Source organism: Cimex lectularius, unplaced genomic scaffold, assembly GCF_000648675.2.
Source record: "Cimex lectularius strain Harlan isolate CLEC.00 unplaced genomic scaffold, Clec_2.1 scaffold110, whole genome shotgun sequence".
In the NCBI taxonomy this organism is placed as follows: Eukaryota; Metazoa; Arthropoda; class Insecta; order Hemiptera; family Cimicidae; genus Cimex; species Cimex lectularius.
In genome coordinates, this window is record NW_019392697.1 from 499,003 (window position 1) to 517,552 (window position 18,550).

Sequence of the window (18,550 nt, forward strand, 5' to 3'; positions counted from 1 at the left end):
GGTACGCTGTGACTAATTCACCTCTCGTCTCCGCTGTAATTTAATGCACGGCTAGAAATAATATAACTCTTATTTTCCTTTGAAAAATTCCCCGGTTGATTATAGAGAGAGGGTGCTTTATGCAAACGAGATACCGATCCGGCCATCTTCCTTCGGATTTTCATATCCATGCCATCCATACGTTTTCAATCGAGCTTGGAGTTGAATAATTATGTTTATTTTTACAAATGTTCCTCTACTAAAAAAACTTCATTAATCAACAACCGTTCATCAACCTAACTGTTCTTTAAGCAATAAATTAAAATAAAAGCCCGTTAACGGTGTCACAACATAATTAAAAGGTCCCTTTAGCCCCATAGCATGACGTGAAAAATAATTTTGTCGAGACCTCAAAATATATTTTATTCGTAAGTTTTCAATAGATGTAACGGATTAAAATAATTAATTTGATAATATATTAACAAGGGAAAATGCATGGGAACGGACGAAAAGCTAACGAGAATCACTAACGAGACCTTTTCAAATTTTCATTAAGGTGTAGACTAAATTATGAAAAGTGCACATCTAATTATAAATAGAACTTTGCACTCGTGATGAATAAGTTTCTAATTAAACATCTTTGAAGCTCTCTGAAACTGCATTTCCTTTTCTAGGAATAATTGGTGGGATTAATAACAATACTGTGCAAAAAGTAAAAAATAATACAGGGCAAAAGAAAATCGAAACCTGAGGGCATTTTATCACAAAAAGACCAATTTTTATCAATTACTAATTAACATTTTTGTACGAGAGCAAACGAGTATGAAATTTATTATAATATTCTGTATATGTACTCATTGTGTACGAAATATCACTTTAGACTTTATCTGAAGTCTTTATTTTTCTGTGATTTTGACATTTCAATTTTATAAAGCCAAAAAGGAAAATAAAATGCAGGCTTAGTTTACTTGTTCCTTCTAGATTTTTAACTGGCAACAAAAATTCCAATTCTTCTCAACCCTTTCAGCCCATTGTAGTCCTGGGGATAAACTTTAAATCGACATAGGAATCTTTCCAATCGATTATATTTAAAAAAGTCTTAACCCTTAGGGAAACGCTTTTTGATAACATTTTGGCAGTCTTATCACGTAAGGCAAGCTTTTTAAGTTTTTATTTTATTTCTGTTCATCATCTCTTTCCACCACGTCGACCTAAGACCTCCTCGACTAAGTCGCATTTTATTTATTTTTCCATGTTGCCACCTTTAAATAAAAATTACTTTACCAAGCTTTAAAGTGTTGGAAAAATGTAGATTTGGCGAATATAAAAGTTACTCGGTGAGAACAGCAGCTTTTGAAACTTACATTGCTTTGGGTAACAAGTGGAACGATTTCAATTCTCATAATTATTCATTGAATAAATTCTAAAATAGTGTTTTCAGAGATATTAGGCATTTGTGAGATTTCCTCCTCTGGTCTGAGGTGGTGGTGTACTTTTAATTGGGTTCACCTTTCGTTCTGCCTGACCGAGCTGGGCTGGTCGGTCAGACGCGTTTCAGGGTTTCGTCATATTCCGCCCCGCCCTGCTTATAACCCTGACCAACCACTGATGGCGAGAAGCCTGCACCTCATGGACGACAACACGAGAGGCAGACCAAATGATTGTTTTTCTAGTCATTCATTAACGTAACCGCAAAGGCGAACCATCAAAAACGTCATCCTCAGTGTGTCTCGCTAAGATGGCGAAATGCCGAAATGATCGTTAACGACCAAACCAAGTTCATCCTATTATTTGTTTTAAAAAGCACTATTTTTATAAATATATAGAATATAAAAGTGCATAATTACTAAAAATTTATTTATTTAGCTATGTTTTATGGGCATAATGAAATTAGTCAAGCTTATAATACTTAGGACCGGAAGAAGTGGTCTGAAGTAGCTTTCCCAAAATACTGTCAACCCTTCTGCATCAGAATTGGAAGAATTTGATGATGATGATGATGTAGAAGAAATTCTCGAGGGAAGAGTCCAAATGGAATTTACGAGTCAATATGACCTAGTCAGAAATATTCAATTTGTCTAGTTTTACTTATTGCCTTTTACTCAATTATTTTTTGTTAATGTCGAATATAAACTTCTAAACTTGTTTGTTTAGTTTGTGCAAACAAATAAAAATTAAAAATTGTTTATTCCATCCCTTGAGTTCCACTGTTGCCTGAGGGTTATAAAATTTCAAAAATTTCAAATACAATATTAAATCCACTTCATAAATAATTAATTGAACTGATAAATATCCTTTTTTAAATTATTGAAGTTTACTCATTTCTTCTGTTTATTCGACCGACAAAAATATACGTTGAAATCAATTTCCCAACTAAATTCTTCTCCAGCAACTAAGTATATGGAACCGACAAATTTTCTTTTTTAATAGATTCAATAGTTTAATGGACAAAATATACGTTCACCAAATAAAATCTTCTCTAAAAATAAAGAAAATCAAACTGATCAGTCAGCTTTAGAAAATTGAAGAGGTTCTCAATTCTATGGCTATCACCAGACAATATTTATCCCAAACTACCGAATGTTCTCTCCATATCAAATCTAAAAAAATTAGTTAGTTCATCTGCTTGACTGTCAGCACTTACTGGCAACTTTGCCAAACTGGAGGAGGTTCCTTTGCGATGAGGTATCCAAGGATGAACCTATTGGGTTGTCCGGAAAATAATGCAGGATTTTAAGTTTTCATTAAAAAAAATCTATATAAAATATTCTGTTTACGTTTACAGGATTACTCATTTGTATGAATGTCANTTGATTAAAGAACATTGCTTTAAAGTAACTAGTTTCTTTTTTTTTGTTTAATACCAAAATCCTGCATTATTTTCCGGACAACCCAATACAATGTCATACTCTTAGGCGTTCCTAAAACAGTCCAACTGACTTTCTTAAATTACAACACAGTAAAGCAACTACAGATGGTTTGCCGATCCAGCATTTCACCGCTGGAGCCCAGTGGACTTAAGAACAATTTATATATTCTATATCCTATTATTGGTAAACTAATCATGTCCACGTCAGAAGAGGTCCTTTTTTGGTTTCTATGGGGCAAGAGTTGGATCTTTAGCCTCCCGCCCTAATTGTGGGCCAGGGCCATACATCATCCAAGTTGAAATGGGTGCGTTCTGTTTTATTTTGCCTCTGGGTGTGTCTGGTCGTAAGCAGGTAGCGAGGGGAGAGTGCACAGGTTTACCTGATGCCGGACAGGTGCGGGCCCATTGTTCGTGGGTCTAAGGGCCGTTCGTCCGCCGACTCCATTTTCAAAAGATCGAGACGGAAGAAGTCTAGAGATCGGGCGAAACTTTCCAGGTTAAAAACCCGACACGGTCGAGATCCTCTTTCGCGATGAACTAAGCCCGAATGGAAAAGTGCCGCGCACGTCGAATTTACGGCTTCTCCAGCATGAAGCGTCGACTGTGCTAAATTCGAGGTCAAACGTTTTTGTCTCCCCTCTGAAATCTAACACTAAAGGTACATACAACAAGACTTTTCGACTCTTTTAAGTATGCTGTTTTACTGAAAATTAAAACAAATTCTTTAAATCATCTACTGTATTTTCAACATTTCACTCAAGATATCCGATTTAAAAAAAATTAAATGGTTGTTGCTAAATAAAATATAGAAAGTCATACGTTAGGGCCTTTTTTATTACTTTAAATTGTATACTATCACAAGTATTTTCAATATTTCACTTAAGATGTATGAGTTTTTTTTATATTTAAATGGTAGTAGCTTTATAAAATATAATTAAAAGAAAAAGTCATACGTTGGGGTCTTTTTTTACTACTTTAAATCGTCCACTATCATTAGTATTTTCAATATTTCACTTAAGATATTTGAGTTTTTTTTATATTTGAATGGTAGTAGCTTTATAAAATATAACTAAAAGAAAAAGTCATATGTTGGGGTGTTTTTTTACTACTTTAAATCGTCCACTATCACTAGTATTTTCAAGATTTCACTTAAGATATTTGAGTTTTTTTATATTTAAATGGTAGTAGCTTTATAAAATATAAATAAAAGAAAAAGTCATACGTTGGGGTCTTTTTTTACTACTTTAAATCGTCCACTGTCACTAGTATTTTCAAGATTTCACTTATGATATTTGAGTTTTTTTAATATTTTAATGGTAGTAGCTTTATAAAATATAATTAAAAGAAAAAGTCATACGTTGGGGTCTTTTTTTACTACTTTAATTCGTCCACTATCACTAGTATTTTCAAGATTTCACTTAAGATATATGAGTTTTTTTAAAATATAATTTTAATGGTACTAGCTATATAAAATATAATTAAAAGATAACAGTCATACATTGGGGTATATTTATGGTTCAAATTTTCAACTGACACATTTATTAACATTAACTATGGCCAGAGGTCAGCGTATTTCGCAAATACTTAATTATTAATTAATATTTATTGTATTAATCATTTTCAAAAAATTTTAATTGTTTTGTTTAAAGTTAAAATTGCCAACGGTAAACAGAATTTTAGTTCAATTGTGAAAGTGTAAAAAAGGCTGACTTCGTCTGCAAATTGATCAACTAATGATGCAATTGTGTCAATATTTCTTTGTTTGCCAAGAGAACGGTTTACTACTAAAATCTAGGCTTTTATTGGCTGGTTAGTATTCCTAAGATTGACATTGGTGAAGAGCGGTTAATTAATATGTCAATAAGAGGACCACCTTTGCTACTTTGAAGCCTTGGGTCCGCCTGTTCACGCTGGTACTTATTTTGATGATGGGTTTAATCAGACAATCGAGATTAAAAACAACGATCCTAGGCGGATTCAAAACACCGATAAAACATTTGTTTAAATCAATTAATTAATCTTTATGTAAGGTATTGGTTAAATGAAAAAGTTAGTGTCACGAGCGGGATTCGAACCCACGACCTTCGGCTCGATACGCCGCTGCTCTACCACTTGAGCTATCGTGGCTTCGATCCACTCGGACACCAACTTCCCATCTCAACCTTCCTTTCGAATTTTTACTCCTTTTTGCCATTTTTCAAATTTTGTTTAAATGTTAGTAAAGAAAAATCATATAAGTTCAAAATATGAATAATTTTTTTAGAAATCGTAAAAAAATTGATTATTTTATAGCTTTACTTTTTTTTAATAATAAGTGGCTTGGCTATAATGAACTGTAAATGACCTCTGAAGTCCCGCTTACCTTTGATATCTGAAACAAAGCTTTTCTCGTCCTCGTGCGGTCCTTCATGTTTCCAGTAATCCAAATATAATTCACAACACAGAAAACTGTAACATTTTGGCAATTTTTTTTTCAAATATTTTTTATTTAGACGGACGATAGATCTACACACGACCAAAGCTGGGTGTTTACTGAGGATCCAACAGGTCGGAGGGGGGCTAATTGTACCTGGGGGGGAGGACTTAGCTATGCCCGACGCTACTTCTCTCCCTCTCCTGCTCGATCGTGCTTCGCGGATAATTCGTACTTATTCTATACTTAATTCCACATCCAAAAGGTCCGAGTGTTGCAATTTACTTGCAACTTGGATAAAAAGAGATTTTCGATAGGAAATCCATGTCGTTAACTCTAATTGTGTGGTCTGAAAGGTTTTTTTTTTTTTTGTCAAACCAGAAGAACTAAAGTTCGCGAATGGCGTCTGACCCAAGAAAACTAATGCTTAAGATTCAAAAGTCAAGTTGTTAAAAAAAAATTGCAGGATGCTCCGTGAAATAATAGGGGGTGATCAAATGAGAAAGTAAAATTTCATTTTCTTTCTGAAAATTTCAATACCAATATTTATTTTATGCTAAATATTAAAATTAATTGTAAAATTAACAAAAATTACAAAAGTAATGATGATTTCATTAATAATTCTGCAGTAACATCACAATTCTTCCCTTCCCTCCCATCGCACCAAGAATCTTACAATTTGTAATGTAGGTCCTTGAGCGAGATGCGAAAGATCATATGAATATAGCAATAATTATTTAATAATAAAACGTCACCACCTGCCCATCTAAGAGGTTTTACAAGGTTTCGTGCAGGTATGAACAATGTAAATTGATAACAGAACAGGGCTTAAGATCCACCCTTGGTAAAACACGCTCAGTAAAGTCTACATCACCTACTCAGCCATTTTATTTTTTTCCATCGTATTTATTAAGCAATCTTTTTTGGATTTTTTTTTAAACGAACGTCAATTTATTCCAAAGTTGGCCATTTCTTTTTTGACCAATGAAGCGTGATGTAGATCCTTCTGCGAGATGCAAAAGATCATATGAATATAACAATAATTTAATGACAAACCGTTACCACCTGCCCTTCTAAGAAGCTTTAGAGTAAGGTTTCGTGAAGGTATAACGAAGTAAATTGAGAATAACAGAGGGCTTAAGATCCACACTTGGTAAAGTCCGCTCATCCAAGTCTACAACACCTACTTAGCCCTTTTACCTTTGCCTTCTTATACGTTATGCAATCGTTTTTAAAATTTTAGTTTATATTTTTTATTTTTTTACGAACGTAAATTTATTCTAATCTTTTCTATTTCTATTTTGATCGTTGAAGGTTGATGAAAGTTCTTCAAAATGGAAAAGGTAATAAGAAGATAATAATAATTTAATGGGAGGTTTTATAGTAAGGTTTTGTGCAGGTATAAAACAGTAAATGGAGACTAAAACCTGGCTTAAGATCCACCCTTGTTAAAGTCTGCTCAGGCAGGTCTACAACACCCTCACCACCCTTCGACGTATTTACCTTATGTATCAATCCATTGTGCATCAATTTTTTATTTCGTAATGACTTTCAATTAATATGTAAAATAAACATTCGATTGGGATCGTTGGACTTTTGACTGACTTGTTGACGTCATTGATTTAACCCAAAGTTTAAGATAAAAAGGACAAAATATTTTAAATATTTTTCTTAAAATTTCAGCTTACAATATAACAAAGAATGTGTTTCTTAGTGACCTGTTTTTCATTTGTTGAAGTTGAAGCATAACACTTTCACACAAAACCAATATGACACCATAAGAATAGCATCACACTTTATGCCCTGAAGATGACCCGAATTAAGGTCGAAATGTTAGCAAAAAAATTAACAAGGTGTTTTTTTAAACTACTTACTTCAAGAAATTAATATATTGGATAATATTTTGGATAAATTTTTATTGGATAAACTATTGGATAACTTTTACTATTCCAGTTCATCGTCGACCTACTAGTTTCCACCACGTAGGGCTTGCTCAATCGAGGTAGCCCGTGCTTTCTCGAATTGGCCAATACCGTCCTGTCGTCTATGAAATGGGACACAGATTGTCCCAAACTTGGCAAAATGAAAACGCCTCGGGGTTCAAAACCCTGCGTGGAGGAGTACAGAGGGAAAAAAGTCGTGAGACTACAAAACGGTTTAATGGACTTTCGATCCGAGACCTTTGAAAGAAGACAGGCTGAACACGTCACGTGGAAGATGAGCTTCCCTCCACTAAAAACCGATCCTGAGGATTATCCACATTTTGGGGGGTTAGTGGGTCAACATGGCTTATCGATTCATTATTCATTTTTTTCAAGACAACAATGACTATTTTTTGGTGAAACTAAGGCTAAACAATAAACTTAAAATTAGGATATTTTTTATAAACGGTTAGATTTATGTAAGAGGAATAACAATTGTGTGATCTCTTCCATGTCTGTCTTGTGATGAACCGATCACCCTTGTTGCTTTGTATCTCATTTACAGCCTGCTTATAACCCTGATCAAACACTGAATTTGGCGAAATGATGGCGTCTATCAGGCATTTTCTAAAGCAAACCAACTTGAATTGCCAAAAATAGTGTGGAGCAAAAATAAGACCGAAACTAAGTAAAAATCGACGCATTGGAAAGAAACCCCTTCCAGGAAAATCCCTTTCGATGAACGATAAGAGCTTTTTCTTTATGTCCATCGCCCGTATATTTTCCATATTCTGCCTGACGAAGTAGTGAAAGCCCCACAGGTCGTGACTTTATTCCATTTCCCCTCTAATTCTGAGACCGGATCGAAAACGGATCCTCTTCATTTCCAATTTCATTTGTAATCGCTTATCGCGGAATTTTAAATATTCATGGCCCATTGTGTCGAAATGAGACTGGCCGGTTTATGCAACTTCTCGAAACTGCGAAAAGTGGCTTCGTTTCGATCCCCGCTCTTCGGTGGATTTTTTATGCAACGCGGGGGGTGAAAGGAGCACGTTATGTTATTAAAACATTCACAAGCCAATTTATGATTAGACAATACTAATGTTCCAATACTTTCAAGAACAGTTAGGATGTAAATGACGAATTTCATTTAATGTAGGTAACATAACTGTTTTAAAGAGATCTTGATTATGCAATAGCATTAATCCGCTATTAATAATTAACTCAAAATGTAAAACAGTTGACACTAAATTTCCCTCCATCTGTTGATTGGGTAACACTGGGGGTAACACTGATTCCGGCCTATTCTTATGTGGATTTAATCATTAGTGTGTCTAAATTCGAAATCAAAACAAAATCGGTTTTTTATTCACATTAGAAAAAAACTTTAGCCCACAAATCGAACTACACTTAACTGAACAACCCCACTTCACGTGGAATCAACGTTGCTTAAAAAAGGGATGGAGGGGGAAAATCTGGACTTAGGTTGATCATTTGTGTGTATATTTAGTTTATAGTCGTTATTTACATTATAAAAAAAATCTTTAACCCATTATTCGAACTTAGACGCACCGAATAACCTCACGGAATCAATGTTGCATAAATAAGGTGTGAAGGGAAAAAAGTGTACTGTTTGTGTAACTGTTTCTCTTATTCCAGGAAGTGAGGTTGATCTTTGATTCATGTGTGTTAAAATCCAAAACAAAATCGGTTTTTACAGTTTTTGTTTATATTTGAAAAAAAAAATTAAAAGCCCGGTACTTTTAAATCTAAACAACCCAATAAGTGTTGCCCACAGTGTTACCTTAACCAGGGATGGTGGGGAAAATATCAACTGCTTCTCTCAGCGATTTCAGGAAGTGTGTTTCATTATTGGAATGCGTATTTAATTTATAGTTTAGTTTATATTGGATGAAAAAACCCACTACTGGAACTTAACAGCACTTAACTGAATCATTTCTCGAAATCAGTGTTGCCTTCAGTGTTACCCAAACAATGGATGAAGGGGAAAATATGTCAAAGTTTTATATAGCGCGTATTTTATGTGCACGATAAATCTAGTTCCTTATATATTTTTAATTTTTTATGAAATTATCCTCCCTACAAGACACATTTTTTTACAAGAGGTCCATGCCTAAGTAATATAAAAATAATAATCGTAATAATAACAATTAATCACACTGAAAAATTACTTAAGATGGAAAATGTTTCGGATGGCATGAATTTATCTTGTTTATTTATTTTCTACCTTCACCAACTCCACCTTTACACAGTTCATGGCGCGGAGTCGAGTCAAGAATGGGTTATCTCTTCCAAATATTTACTCGGATATTTACATGTCCTTTTCTCCGGCCGACATGTCGTACACGAAATAGGACTGTTGTGCAACGGCCTGTTAAAAAAAAAAAAAGAATTATAGTAACGCGATCGGATAAAAAGTGAAGGGAAGAGCACGTAGGCAATATACGTGGGGGACTCGAATCACCACTATCATCATCCGATTTTTTTTTTCTGTTACTCTGAGTAAGAATCACGCCGTTTCAAAACACAAGAAACCAATGTTGATTCTTTATCTGGGTAATGTCCTGGCCGGTTTGAGTAAAAAAGGACCCTGGAGGATGATAAAGCGCGGCTTGAAGACGATTTGCCCTTTCACCTTTGTCCTTGTACTTTAAGCCGAAGATGCTCCGCGCTTTTGCATACTCGTTCACCTTTACTGCTCTATGCTTAAAGCATTACATGACACCAAAAAAAGCTAAAATTGAGTCAAAATATAAAATAAACGTGCTGTTTAAAACGAAGGAATCATGTGAATGGTAAATTAAAAAAAAAAAATAAGAGGTAAAATTTACATTCAGAGGCAGAAATCTCGTCCAAAGCGATAAAAATAATTAATTCCTTAACACAATGTTTTGGTATTAGTTATCCCTGAGAAAAGTAAATAGATTATAGGTAAGTGCATACGTTTACGTGCAAGTTAGATAAGACAAAATATATTTCAAATTAAACAAGGTTTTATTGTAAATGCTACGACATCAAGTTTATAACCTAAACTTTTATTTTTATTATTCGAGAAGACACAAGTGAACGAGTGGCAAGTCAATTTAAGCTAGATAGGTACTTGAAAGCAGCGGAGCTTTCATAGTCGAAGGTGGAAGGGGGAAAGGATCCTTCTTCCATTTTGTACTCGAAGATCTTAAGCCGATGACGTAAAAGCCCGAGGCCCGGTTTACTATGTTACTACGAGTGCGGACTACGCGAGTTGTAGCCATGTTGCTGCTGTTGGAGGCGAAGCGGGGAGCGAAGAACCGGTCCTCGCCTCATCAAACTCCGGTACTAGCAAGGTTGAAAACATCGGCCCAGGTAGACGCTAGTCGAGTCCTTTCGGTTGCACGAGGCACGTCCTCCGGCAACTTACACGATCGTCCCAAGCACAACGGTCAAATTCAATATACATTTTGAGAATGAATTATACAAAAAAAAAGTCCAGGTTGGAATGGGTTCAGGGTCAACTCGGTCCGCCTAATCTCACCTTATTCGCGGTTTTGCGCGGTTTCGTCTTCACACTGTGCCGATTGGCGTGAAGCCCGCTAATTATGAAGAACACTGTAATCAAGCTCGCGTATTTCCGTTCCTGTGGTCGCCAGGAGTCTTGATTTTATGTCTCATCTTTCTCTCGCGATCTTTCTAATTATTAAACCAGAAATATTGCAATTCTTTCTTTTCTCGTTGATTTTACTACAAATCATACATGTGGCTTTAAAACCAAAATAGGGGTGATGATTAACAGAAGACAACAGGTGGTCATATTTTATACACACCATCTCCAAAAGAAAGTTTAAGTTTTATCCTGAACAAAAGCTCTATACAGTCCTAATCCTGATTTTAAATCTCTAAACTTTGATAGCTCAGTAATTGTTTTGTTCCTTGCTGTTTTAACCTGCTTGTCAGACTTAATTTGACTTCACGCCATCTTCAGTGATACAACTTTGCGTTATATGTCAGCACCTTATGAACAAATAATAGGGAAAAGTGTGTATGGATAAACGGCTTTAAAACCAATGTAGTTTGGTTGGTTCCAATCATCTTTCCATCCTCCTATTTGGTTAGGGTTATAAGCAGGGAGAGTCACAACTGAAGACCAAAACGATCGAAAGACCAAGATGTTCGGAAACCTAAACTGTATTGTTTTTAGAATCTTGTCTCGTCATCCACGTCCGAATATTTTCACTGATTTGGACTTATACGCTTTTAGGTTTCTCGCCGTCTTCAGTCGTTCAAATTTGCATTATTTGTCAGTATCTCACTATTTTTAGTGTAATAATGAACAAATAATTGGTCGGTCTTGTTTTGTTAAAACGTTAAATTTTTCAAAGTCTGCGGGGTGAACCACCCTACTTATATCCTTGACTAAACACTGGATGAGATGAAATGGCAAAACATGACTGAGGGCCCCAATTGGCGAAAATGTGTAAGCATGAAGGCTACAAAACACTGCAGTTTGGTCTTTTTAGATCATCCTAGACTTCTTATCCTCCAATTTGGTCAGGGTTATAAGCACGGCGAGTCACAGACCGACCAATACAGACTAAATTGATCGAAAGACCAAGATCATCGGAAGCCTAAACTACATTGTTTGCCTTTTCTGTTCATCTATTTTGGAATACGTTTACTTAATTGGACTTGACACTTGTGCCTTACCTGTGTGTTATTTCTCAATATCTATTTATTGCGTAATTATGAACAAACAATTGGTCTTGTGTTGTGTAAATGTTAAATGTTTTGAGGCCTGCGGGATAAACCGGTTTATGCCCCACCCTGCTTATAACCCTGACCAATCACTGAAAATGATAAAAACACATAAACTATAGAACCTACATCGTTTTGCGTTTTGAATTTATGAACTCCCTCTATGCTAATAACTCTGATCAACTACTGAAGATGGCGAGAAGACGGAGCACATTCGAATAACCAAGAGAGGCGACTGAAATAATCGAAAACGGATTGAGTATATAATACTTTCCGTTCATGTAGGTCTGTATTTTTTTCAATTTAGACTGTCAAACGCGTTTCAGTGTTTGGTCAGGGTTATAAGCAGGGTGAGACATAAACTAAACACTGAAGGCCTAACTAAACTACATTGTTTTCACCACTATATCAATAATATATTTCAATGATTTATACTGTCAGAAGCCGTTGGGCATTTCGTCATTTTCAGTGTTTGAACAGGGATATAAGCAAGGTGAGTCATTCAGTCGACTCTGAAGGCCTAAATATTGAGGAAAGGAAGACCAGGATGATCAGAAACGAACAAAGTACATTGTCATCACCTGCAGATCTGAAGAAAAAATCATTTCATTGTTAACAACAGTTAAATTCACTAGTTTCGTGGTCCGCTTGACAAATCTTTCAATTAATTAAATTTTTTAGTTGAGATAAAAAAGTCAGTGTCTCGAGCGGGATTCGAACCCACGATCTTCGACTCTACCACTTTAGCTAGGTGGGGCTGAGATGGGAAGTTAGTGTCCGAGTGGATCGAGGTCACGATAGCTCAAGTGGTAGAGCAATGGCGTATCTAGCCGAAGATCGTGGGTTCGAATCCCGCTCGTGATACTGACTTTTTTATCTCAACTAAAAACTTTAATTAATTGCAAGTTACCACCAGTTTTGAATATTAAGAAATATAGATGAACATCTAATTTCACATAAATAGTCCAAAGAGACCTAAGATCTTGGAACAATCACCATTTTAATCTAACCAGTCGAAAATTTATTTCTTAAATAGAAAAAAGGAAATTTGTCATTATTAACTTACAAGACTTGACTTTTGAAAAAGGGACTGTGAACAAAACGGGGCGAATGTATGAGCTTTTAATGGTTTAATATCCTTCACGGTAATTTCTTTATTCTAGAAGTCCCCCCATTAGATAGAAGACATGAGATATGACCGGAAAGTATTAATTTATCTTCATCTTCTGATTGCCTCCTGTTAGAAGAGGCGCCGCAATTGTTTTGCAAAAAATAGACGAGTTCCTTTTTCGGAAAACTCGACGAGGCCGAGGGGAAAACTGTTATAAATTGAAAATGTTCAACTTTGGCGGAATGGTTTTTATTTTTGGGTGTTCAGTGATTTTCTCCTAAGTTTTTGTCTCCGTAGAACACCTGTTGCCGAGAGGGCAGCTGCCGTGTACCTGGGTTGGGAAATATAAGCCCCGTCGGACAATAGGCTGATACAACGGACCAAAAACAATTGAATTTGTGTGAATGTGCGTTGGACCGAGAAAATCTCGATCCATCGCTTAATAGAGATCTTGTTTTTTTTTTCTTTTTTTAAATCTCCAACAATAAGATAAAGAAACAGCTTCGAAGATTTGATCACAAAGTCAAATTTAAGTTGAAACGTGGGATTTCCAATTAGTCTTTTTAACCGGGGAACGAGCTTTATACGACTATGAAACAACTCGTAGTTTATTAATTGGCGCCAGTACAAATAAAACGCGTCCACTCTCTCCTTCTATGAATAGGCGAAGTCCGATTAAAGTCCCACGTGTTTTTACAAAATATCAACAAAGCGGAGCTGCCCACTTGGTACTTTTTTGGCGTCCTATTGCTAAACGGAAGCCGAAAACACGGGCAACTTAATAAATCGGTGCCTACACGTTTCCTTTAACGGGCCGCATAAGAGTGGGACGCTGAAAATGTATGCAGACTAGCTGTACAATTTTGATACAAATTTTCCAACCGTTTAAAAATTTCCTTCCTTTCATCAAGTTTCGTTATGTTGCGATTACAACATGAATATATTTTTAATATGTTGACATTAAAAATATGATTAAATTAAACAAAAGATAATTTTATAATATGATAGTAGAAATAATCAATAAACTGGATTTTGAACATGGTCCAAGCTAAATAGTACGATTAATTTCTTGTAGGGGGACTTAGATAAATTAGCTGGTAAGTCCACTCCCCAACTTCGGGTCCGTTTATTTGGTCAAATATACTTTCACCGGCTAATTGACTTGATAAGGAATCAACTTTACCAAACTTGGGAAAAGAAAACTGGAAACTTTAAAAGTTACCCTTTATCCGAATTAAAATTTTGTATTTTCGTTGTTATCTCAGCCTGCTTGTATCGAAGACAGAAAAGGGGTGAAAGCGAAATAGAGAAACAGGTCTGACAGACCAAAACAACAACGATAGGCGGAAAAAGCAAAACAGGGGGGATAGGGAAGCAAAATGGTCGTACACGATATTATTTTGTCCATGTTAGAAACATTCTATAAACTGCATTTGATCACAGTTAAAAGATGCTTATTTAAATTAGTTTCTAGTAATAGACATTCGATAAAAGGCCTTTTGTTAGTCAATTCTAGTATAAAGAGAAAAACAGCGAGGATAGGCGGACCAAGATTATCCGAAACGACCAAGTATCTTCGGTTTATTTGCCCATGTTAGTAAAATTCAACGGGCTGGATTCTTTTGCAGATATAAAATAAATTTTTCGACCAATTTCTGGTAGTGGACCGTAGGGTTCGATAAGATTCGACTTTGCTTGGATATTTCTAGTTGAAAATCAAAAACAGCGAAGATAGGCGGACCAGGATTATCTGAAACTACCAAGTATCTTCTGCTAAATTCCCCCTGTAAAATTCAACAGGCTGGATTTTTTTTTCATACATATTTCGACCAAATCCTGGTAGAGGACAGTAGGGTTTGATAAGGTACGACTTTGCTTGGATATTTCTTGTTGAAAATCAAAACAGCGAGGATAGGCGGACCAGGATTATCAGAAATGACCGAGTATCTTCTGCTTTATTTGTCTATACAAACAGGATTTGTTCGCTGCTAAAAGATGCAGATCTCGATTAGTTTCTGGTAATGGGCATAAAAAGACGACGTTTCTCGGGCATTTCTTGTGGGAAGAGCAAAACAGCGAGTATAGGCGGACCAGGATTTTCATATACACCTAAATACCTTCTATTTTCTTTGGTCGTGTTTGTAAAATGCAATAGAATGGATTTGTCTGCTCCTAATATTTTGATGAGTTTCTTGTGATGCACTAAGTTAAAATCGTTATGGACCTCGTTTATTTAATAGTTTTTTCTGAAACGACCAAAGATTTTAATTTTGCATTTCGAAATTTTTAATCATTTGAAGAAAGTTTTTACAACACGAGAAACGCTATCAAAACAAAAACCATCAAATTTAAATTCAACTTAAAAAACTGTGAAAAGCTAGAAACATAAAAAATGGACTCGATTGACCCAAGAACACACTGACGAACCACTATGGTAAAATGCAAAAGGGCATTTGCCAATGCAAACGATCGAAAATGTGCAGAATTGGAACATGTAAGGCAAAAAAATGTAGATTTGTTTTTACTCTACATATCCTTTGTCTGAAAGATGTTTCGGCTTTCCGCCCTCTTCAGTGGTCAGCCAGTTAAATAAGAGGGTGGGACTGAAGACAAATGTATAAATGCGACTTTTATGCCGTTTTAAACACAAGCAAAAAAAGAACAAAGACTTAATAATTTTTATGTCTTGTCAATATACAAGAAATCTTACTTGATTAACGAGCGATGAAAGTCCGCGTGAAGGTCTAACGGAACAAGTTCAATATAAAGTTAAAGTTCAATTCAACCTAGAAAACAATTAATTTTTGATTCACTTTCAATGAGAGAAATCTAAACTTTTACTTTAAAAAAAATTTAACTAGGATTAGGTTTAATATAAAAAAAAACTAATTGTAAGATTTCTTATTACTGATTAAACTGGGTATTCGGTTGTCGTGAAAGATTACTGATCGTTTGCATCGTGCATTGCATTTTATTAAATTTTGACGTCATTGTTGATAATTTCTGCTATCTCCGATCTTTCGCCAGACTTTGAATCGTGCTCCTACGCTATTTATTAAATTAGAAAAAAAATGAGAAAATGCCTATTTATTTTAATATCGCTCGTCCCACGCCTTCTATTTCTTTTCTTTAGGGGCAAGTGGGCAGACGCCTCCCTCACAAAAGCCCTTTTTGTCCATGAGTCACCAGGGCAGAAGCACCTGGGTGGGATTAACCGGACCGTTTCGACTAATGGATGTCCATTATGTCCAGTGCATTACTGTCCGGTTAAACCTTCGCGGTGACGGGCTTAGAAAAAAAAACCATCGCCCGAAGGCAGTTCATTAGCTAAGCCCCCATTAAAGTTGAAAACTGAAATGAAATATTAATGGTTGTCTCGTTTCGAATTCCTTCTTCGGAAATAGTAAATTTGACGTATTTTGAATAGTTTTTATGCGCACAAGTGCTTTGCGCATAACATTGTGAGATATTTTATATTTCCGGAAAGTAAAAGACAAAACTAGACATTTTTATACAGTACGACGCCCATATAACATTTATCCTGTTTATTTCTCACCTTGCTTATATCCCTGAGCAAACACTGAGCCTAAATGTGTGATGAGTAGTGACCGTTAGTCGATAATTATTCAGAAATCGTGAGATGCGGTCTGGTGTGATGTAGGTTTCAGAAAAACATTTTCTTTATCGTGCCAACGTTTCGATCTTTATTGAGATCATCTTCAGGGCTCAATGTGTTTGCCTTCGGTGTAAATGTTCCATTCTTGCGAGTCGTGTTGAGAGTGGCCTCGTGTGGCCCTGAAGATGATCTCAATAAAGATCGAAACGCTGACATGATAAAGAAAATGTTTTTCTGAAACCTACATCACACCAGACCGCATCTCACGATTTCTGAATAATTACTGAGCCTAATGCCCTGTTACTGTAAGTCAATGAAAATATACAGACTTGGCTGAAGGTAAAAAGACCAAACTCTAAGAACAATGTACCTTGGTCGTTTCCGATTATTTTGGACTGCGCATACTCTCTTTTTTAGCTTTTAAGATACTTCTCGACATCTTCATTACCTGGTTTGAGTTATAAGCTGAATTGGGCTGAATATTACGAAATGTTGAAACGCATTTCAAAAGACCAAAACCAGCAAGAATAGCAGAGCAAAATAATCGATAACGTCCAAATATAAAAATAGTTTATCTTAACTTGTTAAATCAATCTAGACTTGAAAACTGAAACCACTTTCTTTTAAATAATAGTAACTTGTGACACGTTTCGGCCACTTTCTTTTCAAATTCCTTTGTGTTTTATCATGTTTATAAAGCTAACTACAAGTTCGTAACGATTTAAGCATTTACCTTTATTGCAAGATTTCCCTTTTTGAGTATGCGTGGTCAAGTACCTATAGTTTGGTCGTTTTTAATAATTTTGTCCTCGTCATTTTTGCTTTTATCTTATATCTAGAGGAGGATAGGCACCCTCTGTTAACGATGTGCGGTGGCAAATTAAATCTGTTGTTAGCCTGTCTGGCTTATAGGACCGCTTCTCCCTGCTTATAACCTTGATGCCCCACAGTCAAGATGAATAAATGCTAAAAGTTGTCTGAAAGACGGAAATACTTATAAGAGAAAGACCAGGACATATCAAGTATAGTTTGGTCGTTGTCTATCCGTTGGGTCTGTGGTTTATTTGACTGCCTCTCCCTGCTTATAACCATGATGCTCTACACTCAAGATGAATAAATGCTGAAAGGTGTCTGAAAGTCGGGAATACTCAGGAGCGACGGACCAGGATATATCAAGTATAGTTTGGTCTTTGTCTGTCTGTTTGATCTATTTGGTTTATTTGACTGCCTCTCCCTGCTTATAACCATTATGCTCTACACTCAAGATGACGAAATGCTAAAAGGCGTCTGAAAGACGGAAATACTTAGAAGAGAAGGACCAGGACATATGAAGTATAGTTTGGTCGTTGTCTATCCGTTGGACCTGTTTAGTTTATCTGACTTTCTGCTTATAACCGTGTTGGACTACATTCAAGTTGACGAAATGCTGAAAGCTGTCTGAAAGACCGAAATACCTACGAGAAACGTGCCAGAACAAAACCAACAACAGTACTTTAGTCGTTTCCGAACCGTTTGGTCTGTCTGGTTTATGTGCCTGCCTATAACTTCGATGACTCGCATAGAATATCCCAAAACGTGTCACACCAACCAAGCTAGTCCTGTCAAACCAGGAGACAAGTTTGGTTTTGTATTCTATCCTTTTGGATTTTCTGTTGTATCTGTCTTCCTCCAGCTGCTTATAACCTTGACGTCCAGAACTGAAGATGCCGAAAGGCGCCTAACAGACCAAACCACCTAAGAGACGTACCAGGATGAAAACAAGTGCGCTTTGGACGTATGCGAAGAATTTGAATTCTTTTATGTGCCTGCTTATATCCTTAATACCCCAGACTGAAGATACAGATAGGCATCTGGCATAACAAGTTTGGTCAGCCGAACCAGGACAAAA

At 35.9% G+C, this 18,550-nt stretch overlaps 1 protein-coding gene across 3 annotated transcripts in view; it reads right to left on the bottom strand.

Moving 5' to 3' along the window:
• The window catches only part of LOC106674000, a 169,837-nt gene that overhangs the window by 26,201 nt on the left and 125,086 nt on the right, over nt 1–18,550 (bottom strand). The window contains exon 1 of one of the 3 annotated variants that reach the window (XM_014406415.2): nt 5,211–5,389. The exons of the other annotated variants lie outside the window; for them this stretch is intronic. Coding sequence (XP_014261901.1) covers nt 5,211–5,258 — 48 coding nt within the window. The 5' untranslated portion in view covers nt 5,259–5,389. Of the gene's footprint in view, nt 1–5,210; nt 5,390–18,550 lie in introns of those variants that run through there. 3 annotated transcript variants of the gene reach the window in all.